Below are 26,355 nucleotides of genomic sequence, written 5' to 3' on the forward strand. Positions count from 1 at the left end.
GCTCTGCATAACACCATAACAGTTAAGTGTAGAGTCAGAGTCTAAGCATTGTAGACCCTATAGGTCCTATTCCTACCTAAACACATTATAGATATCCTATAGGCCTCCTTTATCTTAGATATCTGAACTAAGAGTGTTGTAAACCTGCACTACTTGGTAGATGGTACAGATCTACGGGGGTAATAAGCTTCCCTGCAAGCTCAGTCTAGTTACATCTGGACTATATGAACAGGATTTCTACAATCTCGGAAGTTATATCGGGAGGTGATATAAGGCATTAATCGCTGCCTGTAATCAACAGCATTATTTTTGTGTGACAGTTGGTATATGGGCAGAGCTGCTGAGGCACGTCACGTGGCCTCGGGCTGGCTTTTTTTTTGCAGGACGCCTGGCATCCCGACGCTAACCCTCATGTACATTTCAGAAAAACTCCTTAGATGGTATACTAGTCGTTTCTTTCTATTTTCTTTCCTCAGTACACGGAGGAGTTGTTACTTGATAATGAGTCATGATACCCAAGAATCAATTTAGGCTGAAAAGATAAGAGTATAACTTAGGTTAAGCACAGTAAGCTTCGTGCATTAGGCTACTCGATGGCTTGACCAGCTTTCCCTAACGGAAACCACTTCGTGGAACAAAGCGAGATAGGGTACTGTCAAAGGCTAATGATGCTGCCAGCAAAGAAAAGAGAGCCGCCCCCAAGGACGATTTTGTTTCCTCAGTGCAGATATAATGGAATGATTTTGTGTTTGTTCCTCGCTACCACCGTGATTGGTCAAGAACTAGTTTTTGTGTCTAACAACGAAAAGTGTGTTTCTATATAGCTGCTACGAAGGATCTATGGTCTCTCATCGTGTTCTTATAGCTTCTGCCAGTACGCCAGCGAACAGGACTTCCGAGCCATCATCATAAGTCAAGCCACAACCCAGCAACGACCTGTAGTGGCTGATGTCGCCGCAGGCCACGGTTGAAGTGAAGTTTGACTCAGCAGTTGCTCTACCTTACTGGGTGTTTTGTACCGTATTGAGAAATTGACATGTGGCCAGGGTCAGAGGTGGGACGTATCGGTTATATTCCTATACCGAGTGAACTGTGATATCTTTAGACTGCTTATGGATGTCTAGAGCGATTTAAAAACAATGTATGGTCGCCACCGCAATCTCAGATCATTAAACCAATCCCGTTGGTGCTGGTATAGCATGGATGGATGTAGTCGCTTTAAACCCCTATGAGCGGTCTAGTGTAGTTTGCCCGCAGCATATAATATTACAGCACGTAAAAACCCGATACGCAGTATATGAAACACACTTGTTGGTGAAATGGTACGGTATGATTATTGATCCGACAAATTTACAGTAACCTGACCCCTCCCCCCCGCCGGTTAACCTGGGAGTCCAGTATGATTGGAAGTCTCAAGCCTTACTCTCTATGTCTAGGAAAAATGAGAGATGAGCAGTCGTACGAGACGTGAGTCAACTACGGTACTCACCAACAAGCAAGGAAGCGTTGGAGCAAACAATTGCTAGTGACAGGTCAAAACTTGGCGGCAACCCCGTGTATCAATAATCAGCTGGCCTTCCAGCATCCATGAACGGAATGACTAGGCCCGGCCTGTTAAGCGAGACAACGGACCCGAAATAAGCAAAAGGCGCGAAATGACCCCCAATACCAAAATTGCACGTCATTGCCTAGTTAGGGCTCGCTAGATACCGACTAGCCAGGTTCCTTCAAGGGTCATCACCCAGACTGGCATTCGCGTTCCGAATAAGTCATGTTCCAAATGCATAGTAAGTCCTGTTCCAAATAAGTTCTGTTCCAAATAAGTCCTGTTCCAAATAAGTCTTGTTCCAAATGAGTTCTGCTCTAACGCTTCTGAGCACACGACATGGGAGATGAGCCTCCGCAGCGAGCTCTATCAACGCAATACATGGATCCCAATGGCCATCGGCGGTCCAACTGCCATCCGGACCTCCACAGACCTGTTCTACTAGTTGCCTCTTGCCATTCTTTTGTGCGGATATCTCCATTACCAAAGGTGGAGCCCCCTACTACGCTGTACGTCGTACGCATAAAGTTGCGGCCATGGTATGCATCGTACCTCGGCCTAAATACACGCGCAATACGAGCGATGATACATAACTCCAGCCCTGGGGCTCCAGCTCATCGAAACCCGGGAAGTCGGAGCGATCTGCCAAAACTTTCGCCAATGCTACACTCAGCCGACCATCCATTACTACTAGTCAACTCGTCTCGAGTTGCCGTATTAATGTGCCGTCCTGATCCTTGCTCCCTGCACCTCCCGTTGTAATTCGCGCCAACAGCACTTGGCCGGCTCTACCTGATGATCCCTGCAACGTTATCTTGCGCGTCTGGCGCCGAAACGCTGGGCATCCATACAAGCGAGTACGAAGTCGGCTCGCGCTAGCCCATTCGTTGTTTTTCGAAGAAGCGATCAAAACGCCTCCCCGTTAACCCCCTCCCCCTGTACGTAGTAGCAGTGGGTAGCAGTCTTGGCCAGATAGAAGATCATCGACCATTCGACTTCGCAGGTCGCACGAACATGAACAGACATTGCGGGGTATTGAATCGAGGTCGTGCACAGACGCCGCCCGTTCGGCGCCACCGGCTCGCACCTTTCACTGCCGCGTCCCCGGTAGTGGTGGCGTTTTACGCCAACGTTCTTGGGACCCCCACCGTCCAATGGGTGCCATCGCTCGCACGACGGACGCCTTTGACTACCAAGTAGGTGGTATCTCCAGAGCCGGCAGAGAGGCTCGGATGGCCGCAAGGTCACTGGCGTCATCGGTCCCCGGATTAGGTGGGCAGTCAAAACCAGATTGACGCAAGGAAGCTGGCGATCGTTCGGTTGATTGTAAACTCAATGCATGTTCAGTACGTCGCGAATTAGGGTTGCATAGCATAGGTAAATATGTGTTTTTGTTTTGTCTTGTTTTTAACTGGCCATCCATTGTCCTCCGTTGGCACTGACCAGGCATCCGGTCATCCACCCGCTCTCCGGCGAGCAGATCATGCCGACAATTCCTGCGATTTCCTCGGCGTATCCGGCGCGTCCACCGTACTTCGCAGCCATCTCCTTCTGCTCCTCCGTGTCCCACTCGCGGATGCCGCACAGCGGGGTCAGGGGGTACCAGCTTGAGATGGCCTGCTTGGCCTCCTCGGGGGCGGCGCGGAGCATATCCGTCATGGTGGAACTGGGGTTGCAGGCGTTGACGGTGCAGTTCTCCTTGAGCTCGCGCGCCCAGGTGCGGGTCATGGCCTCGAGCGCGCCCTTGCTGCCGCCGTAGAGCGTCAGGTACTCAAGGCCAACCTTGGAGCCGACGCTCGAGATGTTGACGATGCGGCCGGAGCGGTCGGTGGGCAGAAGCGGCTTGACGGCCTGGGTGATGAGGATAGGACCGAGGACGTTGGTGGAGTAGACCTTGTGGAAGTCCTCCACGTTGACGGCCTCGAGGGGCATGGCGTGGAAGAGAGCCGCGCAGTTGACGAGGATGTCGACCTGAGGCTTCCCCGTCTTGGCGTTGGGCGGCATGTCGTTCTTCACGGCGGAGACAACCTTGGCGCAGCCCTCGGGCGTGGTGAAGTCGGCACGCAGGGGAACTGCCTTGACATTGTGTGCCTTGGACAGCTTCGCGGCCAGAGCGGCGGCAGGCGCGTCAGATGCCTCAGTCAGGTAGACGAGGACAACGTTGGCGCCCTTGGAGGCGAGGTTCTGGGCAATGGAAGCGCCGATGCCTGGATGGTTTTGTCAGCATGCTGCATGTGCTGCTGCGGCTCAACGTCGGATGAAAGCAACTGTACTTCTTGAGCCGCCTGTAACGACGGCTGTCTTGCCCTCGTGAACCCTGTACGGAGGGGCTTGCGTGATGGGAACGGTAATAGCAGACATGATGTGTGATTTCACGATACAACGTAACGTAAAAGTGTGTATGATGAGAAATGCCGCGTAGTAGTCTTTGGAGCAACACTAGATCAGATCAATATGCAAAGCTTGACTTTGACTTTGCTCCATGGGGTCCGGGGCACGCTGTTATTAAGGAAAAGGGTTTGGTAACCCAGGCCCTGTTGTCCCCATTTCTGGGTTCCAACAAAGGGGGCCAGGCCAATCATGAGGATGCTTCCAGGATGTGAAGCCGTACAAACCCCATGTCGAGTACTTCCCAATGTGGAAACTGTCGTCTTTTCTCTCTGTTGGACCAAAACTTTTTCCATTCTGGCGGCGACTGAACCGTCCACGCCCTGGATCTGGATAGGATCTATATCGCAGGCATGCGCCCCCCCCCCCACCCAATCTGGGCTCACGTCTGAGCTTGACCAAAGAAAGAAAAGGAAAAAAAAAAAAAAAAAAAGACCCTAGGATGAGGAAAGATGATGCTCTTTTGCTCATTACCCGAATGTGGAATTCCAGGGGAAAGAAATGGGTCAAACCTACGTTGCGTTGGCTGGTATTCCACAAATTGCCTCAACTCCTCCAATGCCCACTTCTGGGTCCAGGAATGCTACTCTGTACCCGCCAAACAATAATCCCTGACGACTAAGAGTGGGTTGTTCAATGAATCTTCTACGGCCCCTCAGGGATTATCCGGGACTCTCCAGGGACTTGCCGCATCTACATGGGTGCTTCGGCGGGCCTATCTGCCAACTACGAGTCAGATGCCAGTTACTTGGCAGTTGGTTATTGCCTTATTGACGCAAAATGCGTAGGTTCAACCTAGAAGCTCGCTAGCGGAGGAGAAGAAAAGAAAAAAAAAAATCAAGCCACTCTTTAGAGGAGATATATTAGTGTAGGGGCAGGGCATGTAAAGGAATAGAGCGTGAAGTTCACCTGCTTCTATATGGTTGTTAGACCACTGTCGCCCTCTTTTTACATGTTGTTACTTCTCCTTCTCGACGGTCGTTTATGAAATTTGCACTACCCCTTACTCAGCTAGTATCTCTTATATATTCTAGCGGAGCCCGGCCACCCCATCTAGGAATCCGTACGGAGCAATTCATGCAATTGGCACAAGCAACATGTCGACCATAGACCCCAACCAACGGTTCCTCACAACGCTCGACGGCACAGGCCTGAGCTTATATGTCGTATCCATCGTCGGCGGCACAATGTCGCTGATTGTGGTGGCCTTGAGAACACATCAGCGGCTTAAGGCGGGGAGCTTCAAAGTGGATGATGGCCTGATGGTTTTCGGTCTGGTAAGAAATATCTGTCCCAAAGACGGGCGGACGCATGCACTTTTTGCATTGTCATCAGCTGTGCACCGGGCTTGAGCAGCGCACTGACAGACATCTATCCTTAGGCCGTCTACCTCGTGGATGTCGTCCTCGCCTGCATGGGCGCCAGGAGCGGCCTTGGCACGCGCAATGCATACCTTAACCCGACGATGATGGTTGAATCCATCAAGTACTTGATGCTCTGGATGCTTCTGTATATCATAGCGTTGTGCGCTGTCAAGGCATCGATTTGCTACACTACGCTACGGATCGCCACCACCATGCCCAGGCTGCGCATGGCTGTCTACGCCCTGCTGGGGCTTACGGTTGCCTCGTTCCTGACAGCCTTCATTGGCGTTCTTATGCTGTGCCGCCCGGTCGCGGCCAACTGGGACCAGAGCCTCATCGCCGAAGGCCGTGGCGAGTGCTCTTCGGTCACCTCCATGCTGGCCTTGTCGTACACGTCGACCGCAGCCACCATCGCCACGGACCTCGCGTGTGCCGTTCTCCCGGCCATCATTCTCTGGCAAACGCAGATGAAGCTCTCGACCAAGATCGTGGTTTCCACCATCCTTTCTTTCGGCTCCTTGTAAGTGACGATCCCGCGTGCTGTCTGTCTCGCGACACTGTCTGGACGCCCTCCGCTGGATGAACGCATCGGCTGACTGTCACGGCTACGTCAATAAAGTGCTTCCATCTGCACCATGATTCGCACTCCCTATATCGACCACTACAACCGCCCCTTGGACGACTTTGCCTGTACGTTCAGACCCCCTGCTCCCAAGCATTCGTTTCGTAGATTCCTCTGCTGACCCAACTCGGCGCACGCAGACCACATCGCCAACATCCCTCTTTGGTCCAATGTTGAGACCGCCGTTGGCATTGTTGCCGGATCGCTTCCCGCCCTGCGCCAACTCGTCACGCGCCACGTCGCGAGCCAAAGTGCAACCAAAGGCACGGGTGGCTCCAGCGGACTCAACCCGTCGTCCGCCGCGCTCGTCACCATCGGCGGCTCGGGAGGGACGAACAAGAGCAAGATCCGCAAGGGCTTGAAGTCGAACTTTGAGGTGGGCGACGCAGAACATGGCGACTGGACCCGCCTCGACGAGGATACTGCTTCGGACAAGGAGAGCACCGTGCCCATTCGCGGCATCCGCAAGGAGACGACCTATGCGGTCGAGATGTCTCCGTTCGACGGGCACAAGTAAATGAAAAAAGAAAAAAGAAAAACCACAACGGGGTAAAACACAAGGAGGAGGAAGAGCTGTACTCGTCAGGCATGCGTTGATTTCAGGGCGTCATCTTTTGACCGGCTGTGGACCGTCGATCCCGCCCAGTTGTTGCGGCGAGGCTAGGCCCACTGGCACTCAATGGAATAGAGCATTCAAGTGCTGGATCGACCGGCCACTTGTGCTCGTTGTTGTTCTGGATTCAAATGCACAGACCAACCACGTGGATTCAATGCCGGAACTCTCATGTACTCCATATATTGTGAATACTATGTTGTCAATGGGTATCTGAATGACACCTCAAAACAGCGGCGCGGGCTGAACATACTTGACTTCACACCGGTCGATGATGATCGCAACTCTTGGTGCGTGTATGGCGCTCTCGTCCGCCAACCCCGGACTCCAGTCCGGTTTCTTTGCGGGTTGGCTTCGCCTACTGTACGGTCTCTCAACCTTTTAGCAGCCTATAAATCTGGTTTTAATATTTTGATTTCAATTTTTTTCTTCATCAAGTTTATCTGATTGGTCGCGCTCCGATTAACGTCCTCTTAAGGTCGCACAGTCGATACACACTCTTAACACAGTCTGATAAACACAGTGTAAGGATCGTGCTCAATAATTCGCAAAATCAATACTGATCGGATGCAACGTATAACGAACGAACCATAAATATATCAGAAACGCCTAGACTCCTCCAGGCTTCTGAATGTTAGCCTGTCACGAGGTTTCCACGTACACATATAGCATTGACAGGCATGCTCTACGATTATTCAACATCTAGTAAAAGCGAGTACTTTAACATCTCAAGAACGTCAACCTGGAAAGGTACGTGTACCTTGTAGGTTAAACAACTCTGTAGAGGTATCCTTCCTCAGCCATCTACGGATATGGTTTACTCCGGTGGGTGGAGATTCTTTTTTTTTTTTCTTTACGGATACACGTTTGGTCATCCCCCCGATTGGTCCACATCAACAACATTTGCAACAGTCCGGCAATTCATGAGGTAGTAGCCGCGGGCCTTTACGCCCAACTTCCGCGGATACGAAAAATATGGGGCGTGCCTCTCACCCGCAAGGACAGGGCCTGGGTATAAGTCATTCCGGCTCCATGGCTACCCCCCTTTCGTTCTCTTGCCAGACCGCTCAAGTCAATTTTTGCTGTTATGGACAAGGGGGGGAGGCGAAGGAGGTGACGTATGATACCTGGTCACGATGCGAACCTGGCTACTGTCCGTGACCTGTTACATTCATCTCAAGCCCCGCCGCGGATACTACTTCGGTAGGGCGCCACGTCATGTTCCGGAGGCGGCATGCAACTAAGGGGGGGAAAAGTCCCTTGTCGATATCGAGGGCACCGCCTCAACGACTCGGTAGTAAACAACCAACGAGGTGGGTAGTATGGCTTTTCACGACGACCGCTGCGAGTCAAATAACCTATACATTGATTGCGAAGCGCGCGCTTTTGGCAAACATACTCTCAGCATTGCCGCCGAAAGTCTGGACGAGGACGACACCGCACGAGCCTTCACTGAGCAGAATGTTTGCACTATGACTGTATTATGACTACGTACGTCTAGACAAAGTCGACTGACTGTGTGTGGGTATCATGGATGATGAAAACAAAACCGTGACAGAGCGGCTCCCAGTCCAGGAGCTTGGTCTGGCCCGGCACTAGACATTACTTGGCCGCCGTGCGCCTCGTGCCGACGAAACTGTTGGCCCTGCTCGCAGACGGAGTGCCTCTGGGGGTACCGCGAGGCGTGACGCGGTTCTCGCCGAAGAAGCGGCTTTGCTGGCTGTACGAACGCTGGTAACCGGGGCGATCGGGCTGGTCAGTGCCGGAAGCAGCACCTAAAAGGACATGGTCAGCATATCGGTCAGCCAAGGCGGCGTTCGGGTTCGACGTACTGGCCGGTCCCTCTCCGGGGGCGTAGCTCACGTTGCGACCTCCAACGTCGTCTCTCGCGCCCGCAAGCTTCTGCGCGAACGGCGAGCGAGCGCGCAGGGCGGGGCCCTTCCAATAGATGACGTAAACGGCAACGACGAGAACGAAGGAGATGCAGAACAGGATCGTGCAGGCGTACTCCAGGTTCTTGCCGCTGGCGGCGCCGATGTTGGTGAAGAAGGGCGTGGCGGGCACGGTGAGGACGCCTGCGAGAAAGTCGCGCGCCCAGCCGTTGCCGCCAGTCGCCGAAGCAGAGTAAGGGCCGTATGCACACAGCATGTAGTCGATTGTAGCCATGTAGATGGCGTAGTTGGCGATGCCGACGATGGCGGCAAAGACCATGGAGCCGATCCAGTGGATGGGCGGGCCCTGGATGGTCCAGGCGAAACCGATCAGACCGATCGGCAGGCAGGGCGCCGTGTAGAGGAGGATCCAGAGACGAGACTCGTACTGGGCCCTGTCGTCGTTCGGCTTGGCCTCGCGCTCCTTGATGTTACGCCTGATGGCGGGGATGAAGAGAAGCCAGGCGAGGACGTAGCCAATGCCGATGGGGATGAAGGCGAGGCCGACCTGAACGGTGTCAAAGTTCCACTGCTGGTAGACGAGGACGAAGGATTGGATGAACATGAAGATGAGGGCATCAGAGAAGCCAGAGAGCAGCGACAGCACGAGCACGATGGGCTCGGTGAGGAACATCTTGAAGGGGCGCACCCAAGTGGACAGGATCTCCTTGACGGAGAAGCGATCCTTGAAGGGGACGAGTTCGTCGGGGCCCCAGATGTTGGGGTTGCCCTCCTTTCTGCGGCGCTTGGCGATACGGTTCATCATGATTGTGGTACGCGTCTCGGGGACGGTGAAGAAGTGGAGGGCCTGGACCGCGACTCCGAAGATGAGCTGGACCCAGATGGACCATCTACACTCACGTTAGTTTGATTCTTGATGAGGCAGACAGTGGTCACGTACCTCCAGTTCAAATGAGCCTCGGTGAATCCGCCAACGATGGGGCCGAGTACGGACCCGCCAACCGAGGAGAAGACGACGTAGGCGACGGCGTACTGCTGATCATCGGACTCGAACAAGTCAGCTATCATACCAAGGGTGACGGAACCGCCGGCGGACGAAAGACCGCCCAGAGCGCGGCCGACCATGATGGTGGCGAAGTTGGGGGCCAGGGCGACGGGTAGCTGCCAGACGTTGACGAGGGCCAGCGAGAGCTGGAGCACCGGCCAGCGGCCGAACTCCTCGGACCAAGGGGCCCACAGCTCGCAGCCGAAGGCGTAGAGGACCAGGAAGATCATGGCGCCGCAGCGGCCGGCCTGGGCGCTGACGTGGAACTCCTCCGAGATGCCGGGGATGGCGTTGGAGTAGAGCGAGGTGTTGAAGTTCATTGACACCTGGACCCAGAAGATGACGGTGAGGATATACCACTTCTTCCACTTGGGGAAGCTGAATCCCAGCTCGTTGTAGCAGTCGTCCTCGGTGATCTCGTACTTGTCGTAGGTGCCCAGCTTCTCGAGCTTGGCCCCGTTGCCATTACCGGCAATTCCGTTGGCGTCGTGCCCCGAGTGATCGGTGCCGTGCCCGAGTTCTTTTGAGGAGGCTTGCTCGCTGTTGCTTACATCAGCGTCCACCGCGGGCTCGTCGCGGGATTCGAGCTTCTCGTTGGCGGCTTTGAGGTCGGCCTCGTTGATGACCTGAGGTGGTTCCTCGACGAAACGAGTATTAGGCATAATGGGCGAATACCACAAATGTCTGTCTATGAGTGTGATGGAGGAATGGTGAAAGAAAGACGGAAAATGGCGCAGATCTGTCGCTATCCTGCCCGTTTATAAGAGGACAGAAAGGTGAGGGAGATGGAGAAAGGGTAGAGGGATGGATAGGCGTGTAGACTACCTCGGACGACCAAAACTCTGTACGGTTCGAGGAAACAAGGGATCAGCCAAGGTTGAACTGTAGTTAGGAGTGATTCAGAGTACCTATATCAATGCCTAACGGGACTTGGGACGGAGAAGCCGAGGGACATTGCTCTCAGTCTCCATGACGATTGACCGAACCAAGTTGTGTGCTGCTGTTGTCTGGTCTCTGACCCCAAATGTGTGGTAGCCCACCGTGACATCACCGCCGACGGACGGTGACGCGAAACCAGGCAACGTTTAGCGCAACTAACGCCCCACATTTCGAGATGCATCGTTTGGCGGACAACGAGGGAGAGAGAGGAGTAGTAAAAAAATCTACCATGATAGCGTTGGTCCTGCCAACGTCAGTTGTGCAACCAAGCGACCGTACCTTAGTGCCAACGTCAGACAGCGGTTACACCGTCACAGGTCGGTGAGGCGATCCACAGGGGGTGGATTCGACGGAGAGGGTCCGGAGGAGGAGGAGGAGAAAATCAGGGGATGGGATGCGATGGGATGCGATGGGATGGGGAGACTGCTCACGTGCACGGCCAGTCACCTGGGTTGATGCCGATCAAAGTCAAAGTCGGGATGCCACCAGATAGATACTATGTAGATGCCGCCGACCCACGACTGGTCGCATTGAGCCACCCGAGACTTGCGAGCAGTAACGGAACGGGATGGATCACGACAGGCGGTTCGCGGCTCATTTCGTTTTCAGTGGCCGGCGGAGAGTTGAAGTTTCTGCCAAGTGGCGCTACAGCGGCAGCGAACTTGGCAAAGGCGGCATCCCAAAGCTTGTTTCCTACGAGGTGGGTGGGTGGAAGACTGAGAATCCAGCTGTGCCTGGCAATTGCCAAGGGACGACGCCGTGATTAGGTCAGCGAGAGCAGCAAAGGACCGCCCACCCACCCTCTTAGTAATTGTAGCGAGGTTATTTTTCCTTTGTCAGGATTTTTTCCTTTTTGAGTCCCTTTTCTCCCTCCGTCTTGGTATCTCATTCCCGTGTCCCCCATCAACAAAGGCCGACGGAAGAGGAAAAGCTTCCCCATTTGGCTGCCTACGAGGACCTGCAGTCACCCCGCCGCACCAGGCGATTTGGGTTTCCAAACAGGGCAAAGCGAAATGCAGGAGCGCGAACGGCGGCTCAAGCGATGACGTCATCGGTCTGGGGGCCCGAACTCATGTCCACGAGGGAGCAGTGAGTGAGTGAGTGAGTGAGCAGGAAGCGGGGGAGGCAGGGAACAACAGTCCATCATCCGGGGCAGTTCCAATCTCCAGTAATTATTCCCGCTCTGATCAATTCCCGGTTTTTGCATCTATCCATGAGTCCATCCTATCTCCATCGATCTAGGTAGCCTTTATTCCCCCGCAACATTATCTGTCTGATCGCAATGATTATTTTGACTACGGGACGAAAACAGGCCAAGCGTTGGGTCAGGTGTACCTAGTCACTCGTAAAATCTTATCCAACCCGCCCTACCTATATGCACCCACGAACTCAGCTTCTCGATGATCGACCGCTCCCGCAGCCTCAACCGCCCTGGAAGCTACTTGCGCGGCCCGAGTAGCAATGAAACGCAGTGGACCGAAGCATTCCGAGCCAATGCACCCGCCGCGGCCAGTCGTTTTACAGGGTCAGCGGAGGTGGAGGCCCCCCGGACGACATCATCCGTTGTGCTTGCGCCAACCTCGTGGCGCCCGGATCAATTCTTGATTGACACCAGCCAACGAAGCAATTCAGGGCCTACCGTAGTAGCTTAGCGTGCCCCCGCCCCACTTCCGACCGAGTTTCGGCCCTGTTTATGTAAGAAACCATTAGCGCCTTGGCTGTCAGCCAGGCACATCTTCAAGACTTCACGTGATTGAGGTGAAGGCAGACGGGACTCTTCATCGCATCCTTGGATTCCTTCCCAGTCCGTCGCAAAGGGCTATCTGCCGAAAAATAACCAGCCCTTGAGAACTGAGCCAACCCACTTGGCGACCGAAGAATAATCATCATCGAAAATGTTCATCGCAACGCTTTCTTCGGAAATTCTCCATTAGTGCCTTGGCCACCTCGGCAATACAGACCTGGCACGAGCGAGCCTCGTGTGCCATCAGTGGCTGGAAAACAGCCACGATCACTACTGGGGCGACCTTGAGTGAGACTACTTGGACTGCCGTGTCGCCGAGGGAACGCCGCTTGGCAGATCAATCTGTCCCGTTATGGGCCGTAAGTCGGTATTACTTGTTTTCCCTTAGCCGGTTACTTCTATGTCTTGCGTTCTTGACAATAATTACAGTTCTGGAGCAACCGATGGGTGCATTTTTCGCAGATAGACCATGTGTGTACCTAATCATTGAAAGTAGTCAAGTGTCAGAGCATGACACTAGAAGGTGTTGGTCTGGTCACGTGGCCACTGCCAGCCAGATACCCAGCTTCTTCACCTTGCCAGCCAGCCAGCAGTCCTTTTCCTCTAGCTACACATCACCATCACCAATATCAGCGATATTGCCTCACTTCGTTGCTTGCCGTCTCCCACAGAAGGAATCCATAGTTGATCACTATTATGGATTAGATAAGCAAGATCCTGTGTCTGGAAACCCGCTGGGCATGACACACACGTCGGGGTGTTACGAGTTGCGTGCAAGTCTAAATTCTACTAAATGGATCACGGATCGCCATTCGTTGCAGTGTATTAACCCGGAGCAGTATACATTGTGGTTTCATCACCTTTCGTGCGTTGTCAGCAGCTGTTGTACAAAGCCAAATGACTAGCTGAAAGGTAGGCGGTGAATAGGGAAGTAGATCCATGATACGTCTAAACCTTACGTACCCTTCAGGCCGAAGGAGTTCTTTTTTTAGCTACAAGTTGATGCGCCGGCGACCGTTGCAGAGCTAATAGCCCTACGAATTAAAGATAGTGTTTATGGCTGCTGGGGTTTAGCGTAACTAAACTGACATCGTGCAACTGAGGCGACTTAAGGCACGTAAACTGCAGTGCAATATATCACTTTCAGAGCCTCTACAGAGTTCTTGTCTTACGTTTACACATGAGGCAGTCGCAGATAATCCTTGTAATCGGCTTGCCCGTCGAGTTTGTTCCACAAATTCACAATGCAAGAGGACGGGTGAATATAGCCTATAGATTGACATATCCATATACACGGGTTGAAATGTCCGGTTTAGAAAAAAGAAAACCCTGTACGAGCAGGATCGGATCTGCCAACCCCGCAAAAGTTACCTTTCACATGCGCTCCACAAACAAGCGGCACGGATGACCCGGCAAACCGTTGCTTACACATAGCCTGTGTTGCCTCTTTGTCTTTCAATCACCTCATTTTGAAACACCCCGGCCTCTCCCTCACAGCTCTGTGTCTCTGGTGTAAGAACTAACTTGTGATGGGCTGACATGGGCGATACTCCTACGAAAGCTCGGCTGTCAGCAGGCGCACAGTCTGTCTGGGGCGACTAAGGTATTGGCCTATGTATGAGAGACACAGTCACTATCACAGCCAGTGGCGAGTCTAGTCAGCCCCTCATTCCAGGCTTTGCAACACGCATGGGTCGTAAGCAAGCGCCGGCTATCAAAACACCTCGTGATGCTAGCTAGGCAGAAGTGAGTTTGCTCAAGATGGAAACCTGCGAAGCTCACTGTTGTACAGATCTGCAGGCCTAACCACATCAGGCACGGCACTTAGTAGAAATACTATGTCTCTTTCCGTTAGCCCCGAGGGTTGCATTGTTAGACCTATCTTGAAGTGACGGATTCATTGCAATCGTTTCGGGAAAAGGACTAGGCCCTGGTTGCAACTAGTCTGGCCACTCACGTCTTTTGACCACTACATGATGGACACATGTTGTCGACTAGCAGTTTCTTTGGACCAATGACAGTTTCAGGTTCCATGGCGTCGCATTCGAAACTAAAGTTGTCATCCGAGTACCCTGAGTGCGGCTGACATGTGGGATGTGTCAGCAGCACTACATATAGTAGCTGAAATGTGAGCAACGAATGAAGTTCGACTACATAGGCGACTAGTAGATGTTGCGAACCATACACTAGTATCGCAGGTGTCATATGTTGGCAAAGGACTACCCTATGAGAGAGACAAATTCCAATACATACTCCGGTGGAAGAGGGTTTATTACTTCTCGCCTCTATAATTAAACCGCCGCTTGGTCATCAGGACTAAGGGGGAACAGGCTCTTTTGCAAGACATGCAGAATCCAACGAATTAAAGAAGCACGGTGATGAACGTATTCCAACCAATAAGATAGTTCCGGATGCCGGCAATGGTGCGCAGATAGGTGGGAGCTGGTTTGCATGTTAACAGTGAAGGGGATCCTATGGGTGTGAAGATCACACTGAGTTAAGGCTGAGAAGCGGGGGGAAGAAAAGAAGAAAGAAGAGGTGTCGAAATTTGGCGTATAAAGACCATGGATGTCGCGCGTCAACTCTTAGTATCTCATACCAGCTTCGACATCTCATCATCACCCATCTCCCCAATAAACACTTACCTTCGTGGAACCCATTGCAAAAATATGCTTCTCAAGAACTTTGTTCTCCTCCTCACGGCTGAGCTCGCCGCTGCCGCTGCATTCGGTCCTCCTAGGGACTACTCTCCCGAGGTGATTAACCTTGAAGCCACCGAGCTCCAGCGCCGCGCCGCCTGCGCCGCCGCCGGCGTCGTCAACGGCCAGTGCGGCCGTTACTACCGCGGCACGGGCTGCAACGATCAGATCGGTGCCAACGGCCCTGGTGTAAGTTTTTACCACGGTCGTCCCCAGATCGGGCTGTCGCGTCCTGCTTCATGTGTCGTTTGCTGATTCAGGACTGGGCTGCAGAGATGCAGCGGAACGTGCTGGAGTTCCTCCGATGCCATCGCCAGCATCAAGGCTGTTGGCGACGGGACCTACGGCACCAACTGTCACTTGTACTACGACTCCAATTGCCAGAGCCAGATTGGAGAGACGGGGAACATCATCACTGGAGGAGGAAAGTGTTACACGCCTTCGGATGGCAGGACTGGACACAGCTACTTGTGCTGGTACAGGTGCTGATCTTCTGTTTGATTGTGCTGGGGGGAAGTTGCTTCATACTTTTCCTCAAATATCTGTCAGATATTTCACTCATTTCTTCTTCTACCTTTGTTCAACATGGCTCCAAGATTCATTCAAGTGGACCGGATGCCAGCGCGATCGTTTCAGAAATCGGGGACATGGAACTTTGAAAACTCCAGCAGGATCCTTAGCTTTTGTTACAAAGTGATATAAGGCATTAATTGCGCCTTAAGGCGTAGATTCCAAGGGAGCAGTCGCTTTTGGCTCCAGCATCAGCGGTCCACCACTTCACCCAAATCGAAGGAAACGTGTAGAGAACGCCAAACATCGCCCCAAGAGCTACCGGTGCAGTGGTGTTCCGTGTTCCCACAGCTCTGGCCAAGAATGTATAGGTGCGTCAATCACTCGATATTTCCAATGCCTTGTTCGGCCGACCAGGACTTTGAACATCTCGTTGCTCCTTGTTCCTCGAAGTATGGGTAGGTTCTGTGGTATCCAGTTCGCCGGAAGCCGTTTCTTTTTGTACAATAAGGGAAGGTTGAAATCGCGGCTGTGCTGGGGGGCCAGAGGTGGGAGGGTTACCTGGACGAATAGTGATAACGTGGTCTGCAGCAAGATGTGGATGCTGGTCTGGACAAGCCAACACCATTGTTGTCTGTAAAGTGCGTAAAAGGACCCCAGAATTCAACGGCCGGTCGTAGATGCGGGCTTTGGCAATGCTGTCCATACCACTGAACACATCGTCCAACACAATCAGTGGCTTCCGTGCATACACTGCTCGAGCCAGGGCAACTCGTTGCTTCTGACCCGTGCTCAGTGCATCGCCGTTGCTTCCAACAGGTGTAAGGTCCCCGCGCAGAAGCTTGTTCAAGTCGGTCTCCAGGTCGACTGCTTTGACCACGGTCTTGTACCAGGCTTCGTCCACTGTACTATGCCCAATGATGTTGGTATAGATAGTATTGTTTGTCAGGTACGGTATTTGGTCACAGAAGCCAACCTCCGCACCTGTAGAAACGTGAACGAATCCTTTGGCATAAGTGACAAACTCTCCAAGTAGCGCTTTTCAGAGTGTTGACTTGCCACTGGCAACTGAACTAACGATCAGAGTGAGCTGGGATCTTCCCAATGTCTACCGACGAAGAAGTCAGTGAGCAGTTTTTGAGAACAGCATTCGCATATTCAAGACTCACGGCAATGCTCCAATGTACGAACACTTGGTCTGTGGATACTTTTCATATACGGAGAAGAATCTTCTGTGCCATGAGAAAAAGGCTGCCTTTCCATGCGCTACCACTTCATGTCAACACAGAACTCTTGATGGAGTTAAGTGGAGTTTACTGCTGTGAGCGTGCCTGTTGTGTACGAAGGCGAGATTATCGTAAATGGTACTATTACCTTTGATTACGGAAGGCGTGCGAGCGGGATATTTAACGGCTCCAATGTAATCCAGCTTCTCTTGTTTCGAGAGAGTTCTCCACCCGTTTCTAAAGTAAGGATATATACAGCGATTGTGTTACGAGAACCTTGAGGAGTTCAAATTATAATCTGGGGACGGACTTGAACTTAGAGAGGCGTCGCCACAAAGGTTGCAAGGCTGCGCCTGTAGGCGATGATCAATGGCATTTGCGTTTTTGTAGCCTAAATGTCGACAAAGTGCGAGTGTCACTAAGCGAGAAACAAAAAGAACAAACGATACGCCAAAACAATAGATAAATTATCTTTAGCGCCCTTTGGTAGAAGACGTTGTGTAAAGGCTGTCGTCAGATGGCGTGTCCAAGTTGGACAACTCAGGGTCTGACGAGGATAGAAGTCGGTATTTGCTATTCATGGTTAAGGATAGCATGGCTAACTTTATTTAGAAATGAGTGAGAAGAATAATCCCTGATCAAAGTTTGGTAAAGTAGAAAAGAAGGAACTTTCTTGATCTAGCACAGGGGATGGCGGGTGAAGACGCTTCTGCGACTACGCCATTTTCTATCCATTAAACGTCGCCAGTTTGCTCGGGCGTCAGTTATCAAGCCATTCCGCTATAATCAGCTGATACAAGCTAGCATCAAACAAATATTGCTGAACCCCTCATCCATCTTTTCCATCGGTTACTCTCCTTGTATTTTGTGATACATGAGAGTCCATCTGACAGGTGCTGTATGAAGCTATGGTGACAACTATTTACCTACTTTACCACGTTGGCGTCCGTCTCTCGAGCGTTGCTGTCTAGACATTTTCGGATTTTAAAGCGTCTTGTCTATCTGGTCTTTGGAACGACCTCTACTATAACAGTATATAGAAATAACAAGCTACTTTCAACTCCATGAATTGCCCCCCTAAGAAGGCCTCCTTCGTTATATCCTTGCAAAAGATTCTTTCGGCGATGAGAGTTCAGACGAACCACCACCCTCGGCTGAAACGTTCAAAATAATGATAGAGACTGTCTCATGAGAGTTGTGCTGGAAGATTGTACTGATGCAATGGAACTCATAAGCAATTGCTTACGAAGGCGGAATATGCAGGTAACATAAGAGGTCCGATAAAGATAAGCCCAATCAGCACATGATGTTCTCTTTAACTGTTGGCATATGGGTGATGCGGCCGGAGGCGGTGGGTCACATGACACACCGCCTACCGGCAGAATCCCTTACCCTTGCCTATACGCAAGGGTACTACTACACTTGTGCTCCTACTTTACCTTGTTAACTAGTTAACTATTAACAACTATAAATTAACTACCTTTTCTTAACCTTTATAATATTATAAGATATAAAATCTTTATTAATTAACTAGTAAAAAACTAATATTAATTAATAGTTAATTATTACTAATAACTAGTAATTAATAAAGCTTACTATTATAGGAGTTTACTTAGCCTACTATAACCTAGTAGACTACTAACTAAGTTAAGTATTATTAAGGCTACTTTACCTCTATAAGAAACACTATAGTGTCTATTATACTATTAAAACCTCTTTAATAAGCAAGAATCTCTTTTATACTAACTATAGTACTATTAAAAAAAAACACTTAAGTAGTAATAATTATTACTTTATTTAACTTTTTTTTTTATTTTTATATTTACTCCTTTAGAAAACTATCTTTATTTACCTTATATATATAAAATTAACCTAGTATTATCTAGACTTATAAGTGTAAGTTATATTAAAAAGAAAACTTACTACTTAATTACTACTATAAAAGTTATATAGTAAATACTACTAATTAACCCTAATAACTAACCTTATAATAAATTAATCTAGTAGTACCTTATACCTTAAGGTACTTACCTCTATAGTAAAATATATTAATTATAAGAAGTATAGCTAAGAAATTCTTTTTAATAAGTAAGACCTTCTTACTATTTACTTTTACTTTACTTATTATATAGCTAAATAGGCTAAATATACCTTTATAAGTTATAAACTCTAGAGGGACTTTTAATATTACTTTAATAAATAAGATAAAGCCCTCTTTAGTACTACTAGTAAAGTACTACTATTAATTTTTTATAACTTCTTTTTTAACTAAAGTATCTTTATACTTAAAGACTATTAATAAATTACTTTATACCTTATTACTATTATTAATAATAATAAGTTTTATATATAAATAAATAAAGAAGTTAAAAAAATGTAGTATAAGTTAGTAATATTTAATAGGCTTATTAAAATATATAATAGCTTCTTAAATAATATCTAATATAGTTATATTAGCCTAAAGTAGTATAAGTAAAAACAGTAATAGTAACCTATTACTTATATAACTAAATAAAGCCTAGTAATATTTATAAACCTTAAGTAATAACTAGTAATAATATAGGCTTAACTTAATAAATAAGTATAAAAGTTATATTAGTAAAAGTAGTAAACCTTAGTATTACTATAGTAAACTTAATCTATATAAGATTTACTACTTCTTTTATATAATATAATATAAGGACTATCTTAATAAAGTAATAGTCTATTATTCTTTTTTACTTATTATTAATTATAGTAAGAACCTTTTACTTACTTATATACTAATCCTATAGAACCTTAAGATATAAGATAGCTACTACTAATTAAAAATAATACTATTAGTAACTATTCTTCTCTTTAGTAATTAAGTATCTTAACTAAGATTATTATTAATAAATCTAAGTATACTAGTAAAATATATAATATATTTAATATTAAGTTAAACTTATTTTATAATAACTATAGTAAAATTAGTATTAAAAAACACTAGATAGTATTAGCCTTCTTATTAATACTTAAAGGTAAAGCTTTTACTTTTTATTTTACCTAAATTAATAGTAGAAATATCTAAGACTTTACTACTATAGTTACCTAAATAAGAGCTTACTTTAAGAGCCCTAAAGCTATTTAAATATACTTTACTAAGTAGTAAAATACTACCTTTTACTATATTATATATAATAACCCTAAGAAAAGTAAGCTTAAAGTGCTTAAGAAGCTTATTAATAAACTTACTCTTATTTAATAAGCGCTACCTAATAGCTACTATAATAATAAAGTCTTTTAATCCTAGCTATTAAATACTTACTCTAGAGTCTATAAGTATAAATTATACTTATTTAATCTAGTGTTTATATTAGAAGAAGTCTATAACTAACTATAGTTATTAGTAAATACTATAATAAAATATAATAATAAGGTTAGTTAGTACTAGGTAGACCTTAATAATTAATACTAGGTTAACTATACTTACTATAGCTAAGGATATAACTAGTAATTTAGTAATAACTATAGTAGTAGTAACTATTATAGTAATAATAATAGTAACTATAATACTAAAAAGTACTATATTTACTATAAGCTAGATTATTAGTTAATAAAATATACTACTAATAAGTAATATAATATATATTAATAATTTAAAAATAACTACTAGGTAAAAGACTTTTTACTAACTATATATTAAACCTTTTTTACTAGCTATAAAGGTAGTTACCTATAAGAAAAAGAAGATAATAAAAATAATAAGGACCTTAGTTATTACCTTTAAGATAACTATACTCTTAAAAGTAGTAAAAATAAACTAAAGGGTAATACTTTTTATACTTCTACTATATTCTTTAGTAGTACTACCTTTAGTAGTAATAAGCTTACTACTAACCTAGCTAACTAAGCTATCTATTACTAGTTAATAAAAGATAACCTTAATATAGTATTATTAGATCTAGCTACCTCTTTTATATTAGATTATTACTTATTAAGTACTTTTTAAAGTATTTTACTAAATATAAGTATAGTAACTTTTTTTACTACTAGTTACTTATAAGTAACTATATTATAGTAAATTTAACTATTAGTAACTATTAATACTACTACTACTAGCTAAGTAAAGATCTAGTTTAATAGTAATAACACTATTTACTTAAAGAGTACTATTATAGTTAGTATACTATTTAGGCCTATTACTTTTTATATAATACTTATAAATATACTTTTCTTACTTTACCTAGTAAATATAAATTAACTATTTATTTACTTTAATAACCTTATAAACACTTTTTAATAAAGTAATATTATAGTACTAGTTATATAAAAATAAAGGTATTTATAGATACTTCTTAGCTAACCTAAATATAGCCTTACTAGTTACTACTTAACTAATATAAAGTTATAATAACTTTACTAATAATTTAGGCACTTATTAGTCTACTGCCTTTATAAGGTCCTTTATAAGGCTAGTTATAAGGTTAAAGTTAAAGCTATTAAGTACTTAACTAAATACTACTATTACTACTAGCTCTATAAGAAGGCACCTTTATAATTTAAATTTACTTTATATAATAACTATATTTTTAACTATAAGGTTATTATTAATATTATATACCTTAAAGGTAACTAACTAGTTTTTTATATTATTAATACTATAACTACCTTTAATATAGTATACTTTCTTTATAATATTTCTATAAAGACTATATAAAAAGCACTTTATTACTACTAGATTAATGTCTACTAAGGACCTCTAGACTAGATTATTACTAACGTAGGTAAGAACTTTACTATAACTAAATTTTTATATAAAGCCTATATAATAAGCATTAAAGTTAAGATTATCCTTATTAAGGCACACTATAGTATTAAAAAGGTTAAATAATACTATATAGTGCTTTAATAGGCCTATAAAATTATACATAAAAAGTACTTAACTACTAACTAAGAATTAATCCTTTAGAGTATAGTTAAGGTAGTTAATAATACTATATGCCTTAATAGCCTTATACTAACCCTCTTAGTATTTAGCGCTTACTTTTATATAACTACTAACTTTACCCTTTTACTTAATATTATCTAATAGGTAACTATTATCTAGAAGGCTACTAATAACCTTTATAAAAGCTATATAATATACTAAGTTTATAAGGCACTTAAGGTATATAATAGCCTAGATACTTTTACTATTAAGGACCTACTATTAAGTAGTAAAGTATAAGTATAGTATAAAAAAGGTAAATAGTTTAGCCTATACTACCTATTATTTATATAATAGTACTAGTAAAGAGAAGTAATAATTAAAACATAGGTCCTATATTATTTAGAAGCTAATTCTTAACCTAGCTATTACTAGTCTTTTACTAAGGGGTTAGTACCTTTTTAATATTATATTTATTTAGCCTTACTAGGTAAAACGCTTACTAAACTATATTAGGAATAATATTCTTTTAACTTACTAAGTCTACCTAGGACTTTAGGGTAATTACTTATTATCCTATAATAATTATACCTTTCTCTTATATAACTATCCTAGTTATACTATATTAGCCTTAATTTAGTATATTCTTAAAAAGGTTTAGCTAGCCTATTAGCTATCTATAGGGCCTTTTATACTTCTCTTTAGAGCTACCTCTCTAAGCTTTACCTATTTATTATTTATTTACTTTTATAAACTTTATTTTCTTTTTTTTATTATAGTCTTTTATTAAGTTCTTATACTATTATTACTGCTTTTTCTTTTTTTTTTACTTATATTTTATTAAATTATTAATTTATCTTTTTTTTCTTTTTAGATTTTTAATAACTAATTTTTAATAAATAATAACTAATATAATAATAAGACTTAGCTAATTCCTTAGATTATAAAAAAAGAATTTATAGTATACTAGCGCTAATTTTTTAATAACTTATCTTAATTAAGCTATTTATAATTAGGCTATATATTAGAAGTAATTAGCTAGACTTTACTATACTTAAGCTAATATTACTATAACTTACTTTTTTTTATTAGTAATTAACTAGCTATTCTAATATATTTATATTCTAATAGGCCTACTAAACTACTTATAAGGTAAGCTTTTTTATTAAAAATAGTAAATATAAAAATACTAGTAATAAATATAACTTTTTATCTTTTAATAGTTTTAGATTAATTTATTACTTATTAAAATATAATAATAATATAAATAGTAACTAAAGTAAAAGTAACTTCTATTATCTTTCTTCTCTTAGTCTTAACTAGTGTTCTTTTAGCCTTTTACTATCTATTGTACCCTAAGACTATAACCTTACTTTACTAAGTTCCTAGGGCTTTAATAATAAGTTTTATAACACTAAGGATAAAATTAGTATAAATAATCCTAATAATAAGGTTACCTAACTCCTTAATCCTCTTAGTAATAACCTACTAAATAAAATCTAAATCCCTAATTCTTTTTTAAAAGGACTAGTTTTATTATATTAGCCTTATATATATTATATTTATACTACTATTAAGAAGTAAAAGGCTAAGTATACTTTTACTAATGCTCTCCTAATCCTAGACTATTAATTTACTTTTAATAGTAGTACTAAATATATATAATACTTTACTTATACTAATAGCTATATACTAGTACCTAGGTTTTTTTCTTTATTTAGTAGGCTTTTACTAACGTTTATTTATCTAGTATACTACTATAATCCTAGGTAATTACTAGGACACTATAAATATTTTTATAGCACTAGGCACTTTAATTTAAGCTAATAAGTTTATAGCTATTTATAAGCCTATCTTTACTATTTTAGTAACTTTCCTAGATAACTTAGCTACTCTAGATATTTAATACTAAAAGGCTTAGTACTAGTTAGTATTAAAGAATCTTTCTTATGTTTATTTTTTTCTATATTTTATTAAGCTTTAACTAACTTATTACTATAAGATAACTTTTTTAAAGTTAAAAATACCTTTGTTACCTACTATAAACTAGTATTTAAACACTATAATTAGATTTACTATAGGTACTTTAATTTACCTTTGCTTTATATAGTAAGTGTTACCTTTTTACTTATAAAACCTTATAAATATTTACTAATTATTAATAAGGACTACTAAAATAACCTTTACTTTCTTTTAGGTAATTAAGGCTATATTATATAGTAAATATATAAGTATAAAATATATAATAATATAGTTTATATTATTTATAATAAGGCTAAAGAACTTATTATTTACTGTCCTTTTACTAAGACCTTAGCTATAATTTACTTCTAAATTAAGGATTTTAATTATAGTTTATAATAGTACTAGATATACCTTAAGTATACTACTCCTTAGGGTTTTTATTTTATTTTTTAAGTTAGGTTTTTAGGCTAGTTTAGATTTAGTTATTTTTATTTAAGTATACCCTTTAAGTACTATATTATTAGGCCTATTAGTTCTTCTAGATTTACTTAAGATTTAGCTTTATTATTACCTAGTAGTAATTAATCTTTATACTTTTAGTTTTTTTTTACTTAGCTTTCTTTATATTCTTTTATTACTTCTTATACTAATTCTATATTATTACTATTAACCTATAAGTTATACTTAAATAGCTAGCCTATTTACTTAACTAAGTAGAATATTTCTTTCTTTATAATATAGTAGTTAATAATATAGTCTAGTTCTTACTCTAGATTATTTTTCTCTAGGTTAAAGAACAGTAGGCTTTAGTTACTCTATAGCCTTTTTCTCTAAGGCTTTAATAAGCTAATATAGAAAATATTATATATTTATAAGTACTTCTTAGGTAACACTAGGTAATAAGCTTATTTGCCTATAGCCTATATAACCTAAAATAGTCTAATAAACTTAGGTACTAATTTATACTATATAGCTTTAAACTATAAGTTCTTTATAAATAATAAGACTAAATCTCTTTATTTAAATACTATAGGTTTATAATATTTATTATAGCTTTTTATTTACCTCTTAATAGCTTATTACTATACTTATACTAAATCTAGCTATAACTTATATAACTTCTCTAGGTAATCTTAGACGCCTTGTACTTTTTCCTCTTAAATTTTATTCTTAAGATTTAGGTAGAACTCTAGTAAGTACCTTAATAAGGCCTAGAAAAGGCTATATTTTATTATTATATTTTTAGTATTATTTACTATAAATTCTACTAATAGTAATAAATTAGGCTAATAAGACTTATTATTTATAATAAAATAGTATAAGTAATACTTTATAACCTTATTTATAGCCTTTATTTACCTATTTATTTATAGGTAAAAAGCTATTAAAAGCCTTCTTTTAATCTTAGACTAGTAGTATAAGTTTAACTAGTATTTACTTATAAACACTAATCCTTTGTCTAATATAACCCCTTATAGTACACTAAACCTAAGCTTTACTATTGTAATATTAACTATTATAGATAAATATTAGAATTATTAGGTTAACCCTAATAACTTATTACTAGTAAATCCTTAGATATTTAGCTATAGATTTTCTAAGGATTTATAGGTAATAAGTTAGTTATTTAAGTAACTAACCTATAATAATTATCCTTTTTTTCTTTATATATAATAAAGAACTATAGTTACCCTTATTATTTATTAATTACTACTAATATATATAGTTAACTATATTAACTTATCCTTTAGTGTTATTAATACTAATTAGTAGTTAACTTTACTATTAACTATAAAGGTTAACTTTACTATCTAAACTATAGATTAGTAAGGTCTATAAGAAGAGGTAATTATTACTAGTTAATTATTTATACACCTAGAGTAAGTAAGTACTAAAAAATGCCTTTATAAATACCCTTACTATAATAGTTTATACTAATTACCTATTATAATAGGTTAATTAATAGATCTATAACTAGTCCCCTTGACTAGTAGAAACCTTATTAATTTATATCTATTATATAAGCTTTATTACCTTTAGAGAAGTACTCTTAACTATAAAAAACCCCTTACTTTATGTACCTATAGCTAACTAGTAATTATTTACTATATCCTATTTATTATAAGCTCTTTAGCTTACTAACTTCTTTTTCTTATATATATACTTCTTCTACTAACTAATAGTGTTAATAAGTTACTAACGTAATAGCCTATTATTTCCTCTTCTTTTACTAATTAATAGTGTTAATAAGTAGCTAATATAATAGCCTATTGTTTTTCCCTAAGTTATTTACCTATAAGAGTATATTTTTCTTAACTATCTATACTACTAGTAGTAATCCCTTTAATAAATATATATGCCTTTTAGTTTACTAAAAAAAACGCCTATGTTTAAGAAGTTATTAGGCTAACAGAGGGTAATAGTAAATAATACTATACCTATAAGTAAAAGACCTAAGCTAAGATAAGTAAATATAATAAGCTTATAAGCAAGTAAGGCTTATAGGTTACTACACCTTTACCTATAAGGGAACAAGAAGAAGTTTATAGTAAGTATAATATACTACCTAATATAAAGTAGTAAGTAGTAGTAATTAATAATATATTTACTGTACTTACTAACCTTATATAGTATATCCTCCTATAGTAATAAGAAAAAGACTATATTAAGAAGTTACTAATTAACCTTATAAGTAAGTAATAAGCTTTTATACTTAACACTATTACTATATTTTATATTAGTAGTTATAAATACTATAACTATATTAGTAGTAAATTACTTTACTATACCTATAAGGATTTTAGTAAATAGTCTATAAATAACTTTAAGATAATTAACTAGAAGGTCTTAATAAGCCTATATAACTTCCTTATTAATTATAGTGTATAGGTTAACTATAGTAAACACCTAT

At 42.4% G+C, this 26,355-nt stretch overlaps 6 protein-coding genes across 6 annotated transcripts; 3 read left to right on the plus strand and 3 right to left on the minus strand.

Moving 5' to 3' along the window:
- The first annotated feature begins 2,497 nt into the window (after positions 1-2,497).
- On the plus strand, positions 2,498-2,849 carry LY79DRAFT_389051 (uncharacterized protein). The gene has a single exon (XM_060552920.1). It carries the CDS (start codon positions 2,561-2,563, stop codon positions 2,744-2,746), a length of 186 nt encoding a protein of 61 aa, XP_060418314.1. The 5' UTR covers positions 2,498-2,560; the 3' UTR covers positions 2,747-2,849.
- A 104-nt stretch (positions 2,850-2,953) lies between these two features.
- On the minus strand, positions 2,954-3,907 carry LY79DRAFT_507727 (short chain dehydrogenase; the record flags this gene model as incomplete). The annotated part of the gene is made up of 2 exons (XM_060553857.1): positions 2,954-3,753; positions 3,820-3,907. The coding sequence occupies 2 exons, from the start codon at positions 3,905-3,907 to the stop codon at positions 2,954-2,956; spliced, it is 888 nt and encodes a 295-aa protein (XP_060418315.1).
- A 929-nt stretch (positions 3,908-4,836) lies between these two features.
- On the plus strand, positions 4,837-6,743 carry LY79DRAFT_541921 (uncharacterized protein). The gene is made up of 4 exons (XM_060556965.1): positions 4,837-5,211; positions 5,316-5,818; positions 5,918-5,988; positions 6,061-6,743. Exons 1-4 carry the CDS (start codon positions 5,032-5,034, stop codon positions 6,435-6,437), a joined length of 1,131 nt encoding a protein of 376 aa, XP_060418316.1. The 5' UTR covers positions 4,837-5,031; the 3' UTR covers positions 6,438-6,743.
- Positions 6,744-8,135: 1,392 nt separating this feature from the next.
- LY79DRAFT_666795 (major facilitator superfamily transporter) lies at positions 8,136-10,132 on the minus strand (the record flags this gene model as incomplete). Its single annotated transcript, XM_060563282.1, has 3 exons — positions 8,136-8,308; positions 8,366-9,315; positions 9,366-10,132. The coding sequence occupies 3 exons, from the start codon at positions 10,130-10,132 to the stop codon at positions 8,136-8,138; spliced, it is 1,890 nt and encodes a 629-aa protein (XP_060418317.1).
- Positions 10,133-14,538: 4,406 nt separating this feature from the next.
- Positions 14,539-15,540, plus strand: LY79DRAFT_389110 (uncharacterized protein). Its single transcript, XM_060552921.1, has 2 exons — positions 14,539-15,041; positions 15,126-15,540. Exons 1-2 carry the CDS (start codon positions 14,718-14,720, stop codon positions 15,339-15,341), a joined length of 540 nt encoding a protein of 179 aa, XP_060418318.1. The 5' UTR covers positions 14,539-14,717; the 3' UTR covers positions 15,342-15,540.
- Positions 15,541-16,062: 522 nt separating this feature from the next.
- Positions 16,063-16,338, minus strand: LY79DRAFT_475121 (P-loop containing nucleoside triphosphate hydrolase protein; the record flags this gene model as incomplete). Its single annotated transcript, XM_060553229.1, has 1 exon — positions 16,063-16,338. A coding segment is annotated over one exon (276 nt), but the record flags the coding sequence as incomplete, so codon positions are not given.
- Positions 16,339-26,355: the final 10,017 nt, after the last annotated feature.

The sequence above is a fragment of the Colletotrichum navitas genome (assembly GCF_030913465.1).
Source record: "Colletotrichum navitas strain CBS 125086 chromosome Unknown LY79scaffold_8, whole genome shotgun sequence".
Classification (NCBI taxonomy): Eukaryota; Fungi; Ascomycota; class Sordariomycetes; order Glomerellales; family Glomerellaceae; genus Colletotrichum; species Colletotrichum navitas.

Bases quoted from the DNA above. Each gene is read 5' to 3' on its own strand.
- LY79DRAFT_389110 (XM_060552921.1), top strand. From the start codon at position 14,718: ATGGATGTCGCGCGTCAACTCTTAGTATCTCATACCAGCTTCGACATC. The intron at 15,042-15,125 runs GTAAGTTTTTAC...ACTGGGCTGCAG, and splicing joins TCGGTGCCAACGGCCCTGGT to AGATGCAGCGGAACGTGCTG.
- LY79DRAFT_541921 (XM_060556965.1), top strand. From the start codon at position 5,032: ATGTCGACCATAGACCCCAACCAACGGTTCCTCACAACGCTCGACGGC. The intron at 5,212-5,315 runs GTAAGAAATATC...ATCTATCCTTAG, and splicing joins GCCTGATGGTTTTCGGTCTG to GCCGTCTACCTCGTGGATGT. The intron at 5,989-6,060 runs GTACGTTCAGAC...CGGCGCACGCAG, and splicing joins CCCCTTGGACGACTTTGCCT to ACCACATCGCCAACATCCCT.
- LY79DRAFT_389051 (XM_060552920.1), top strand. From the start codon at position 2,561: ATGAACAGACATTGCGGGGTATTGAATCGAGGTCGTGCACAGACGCCG.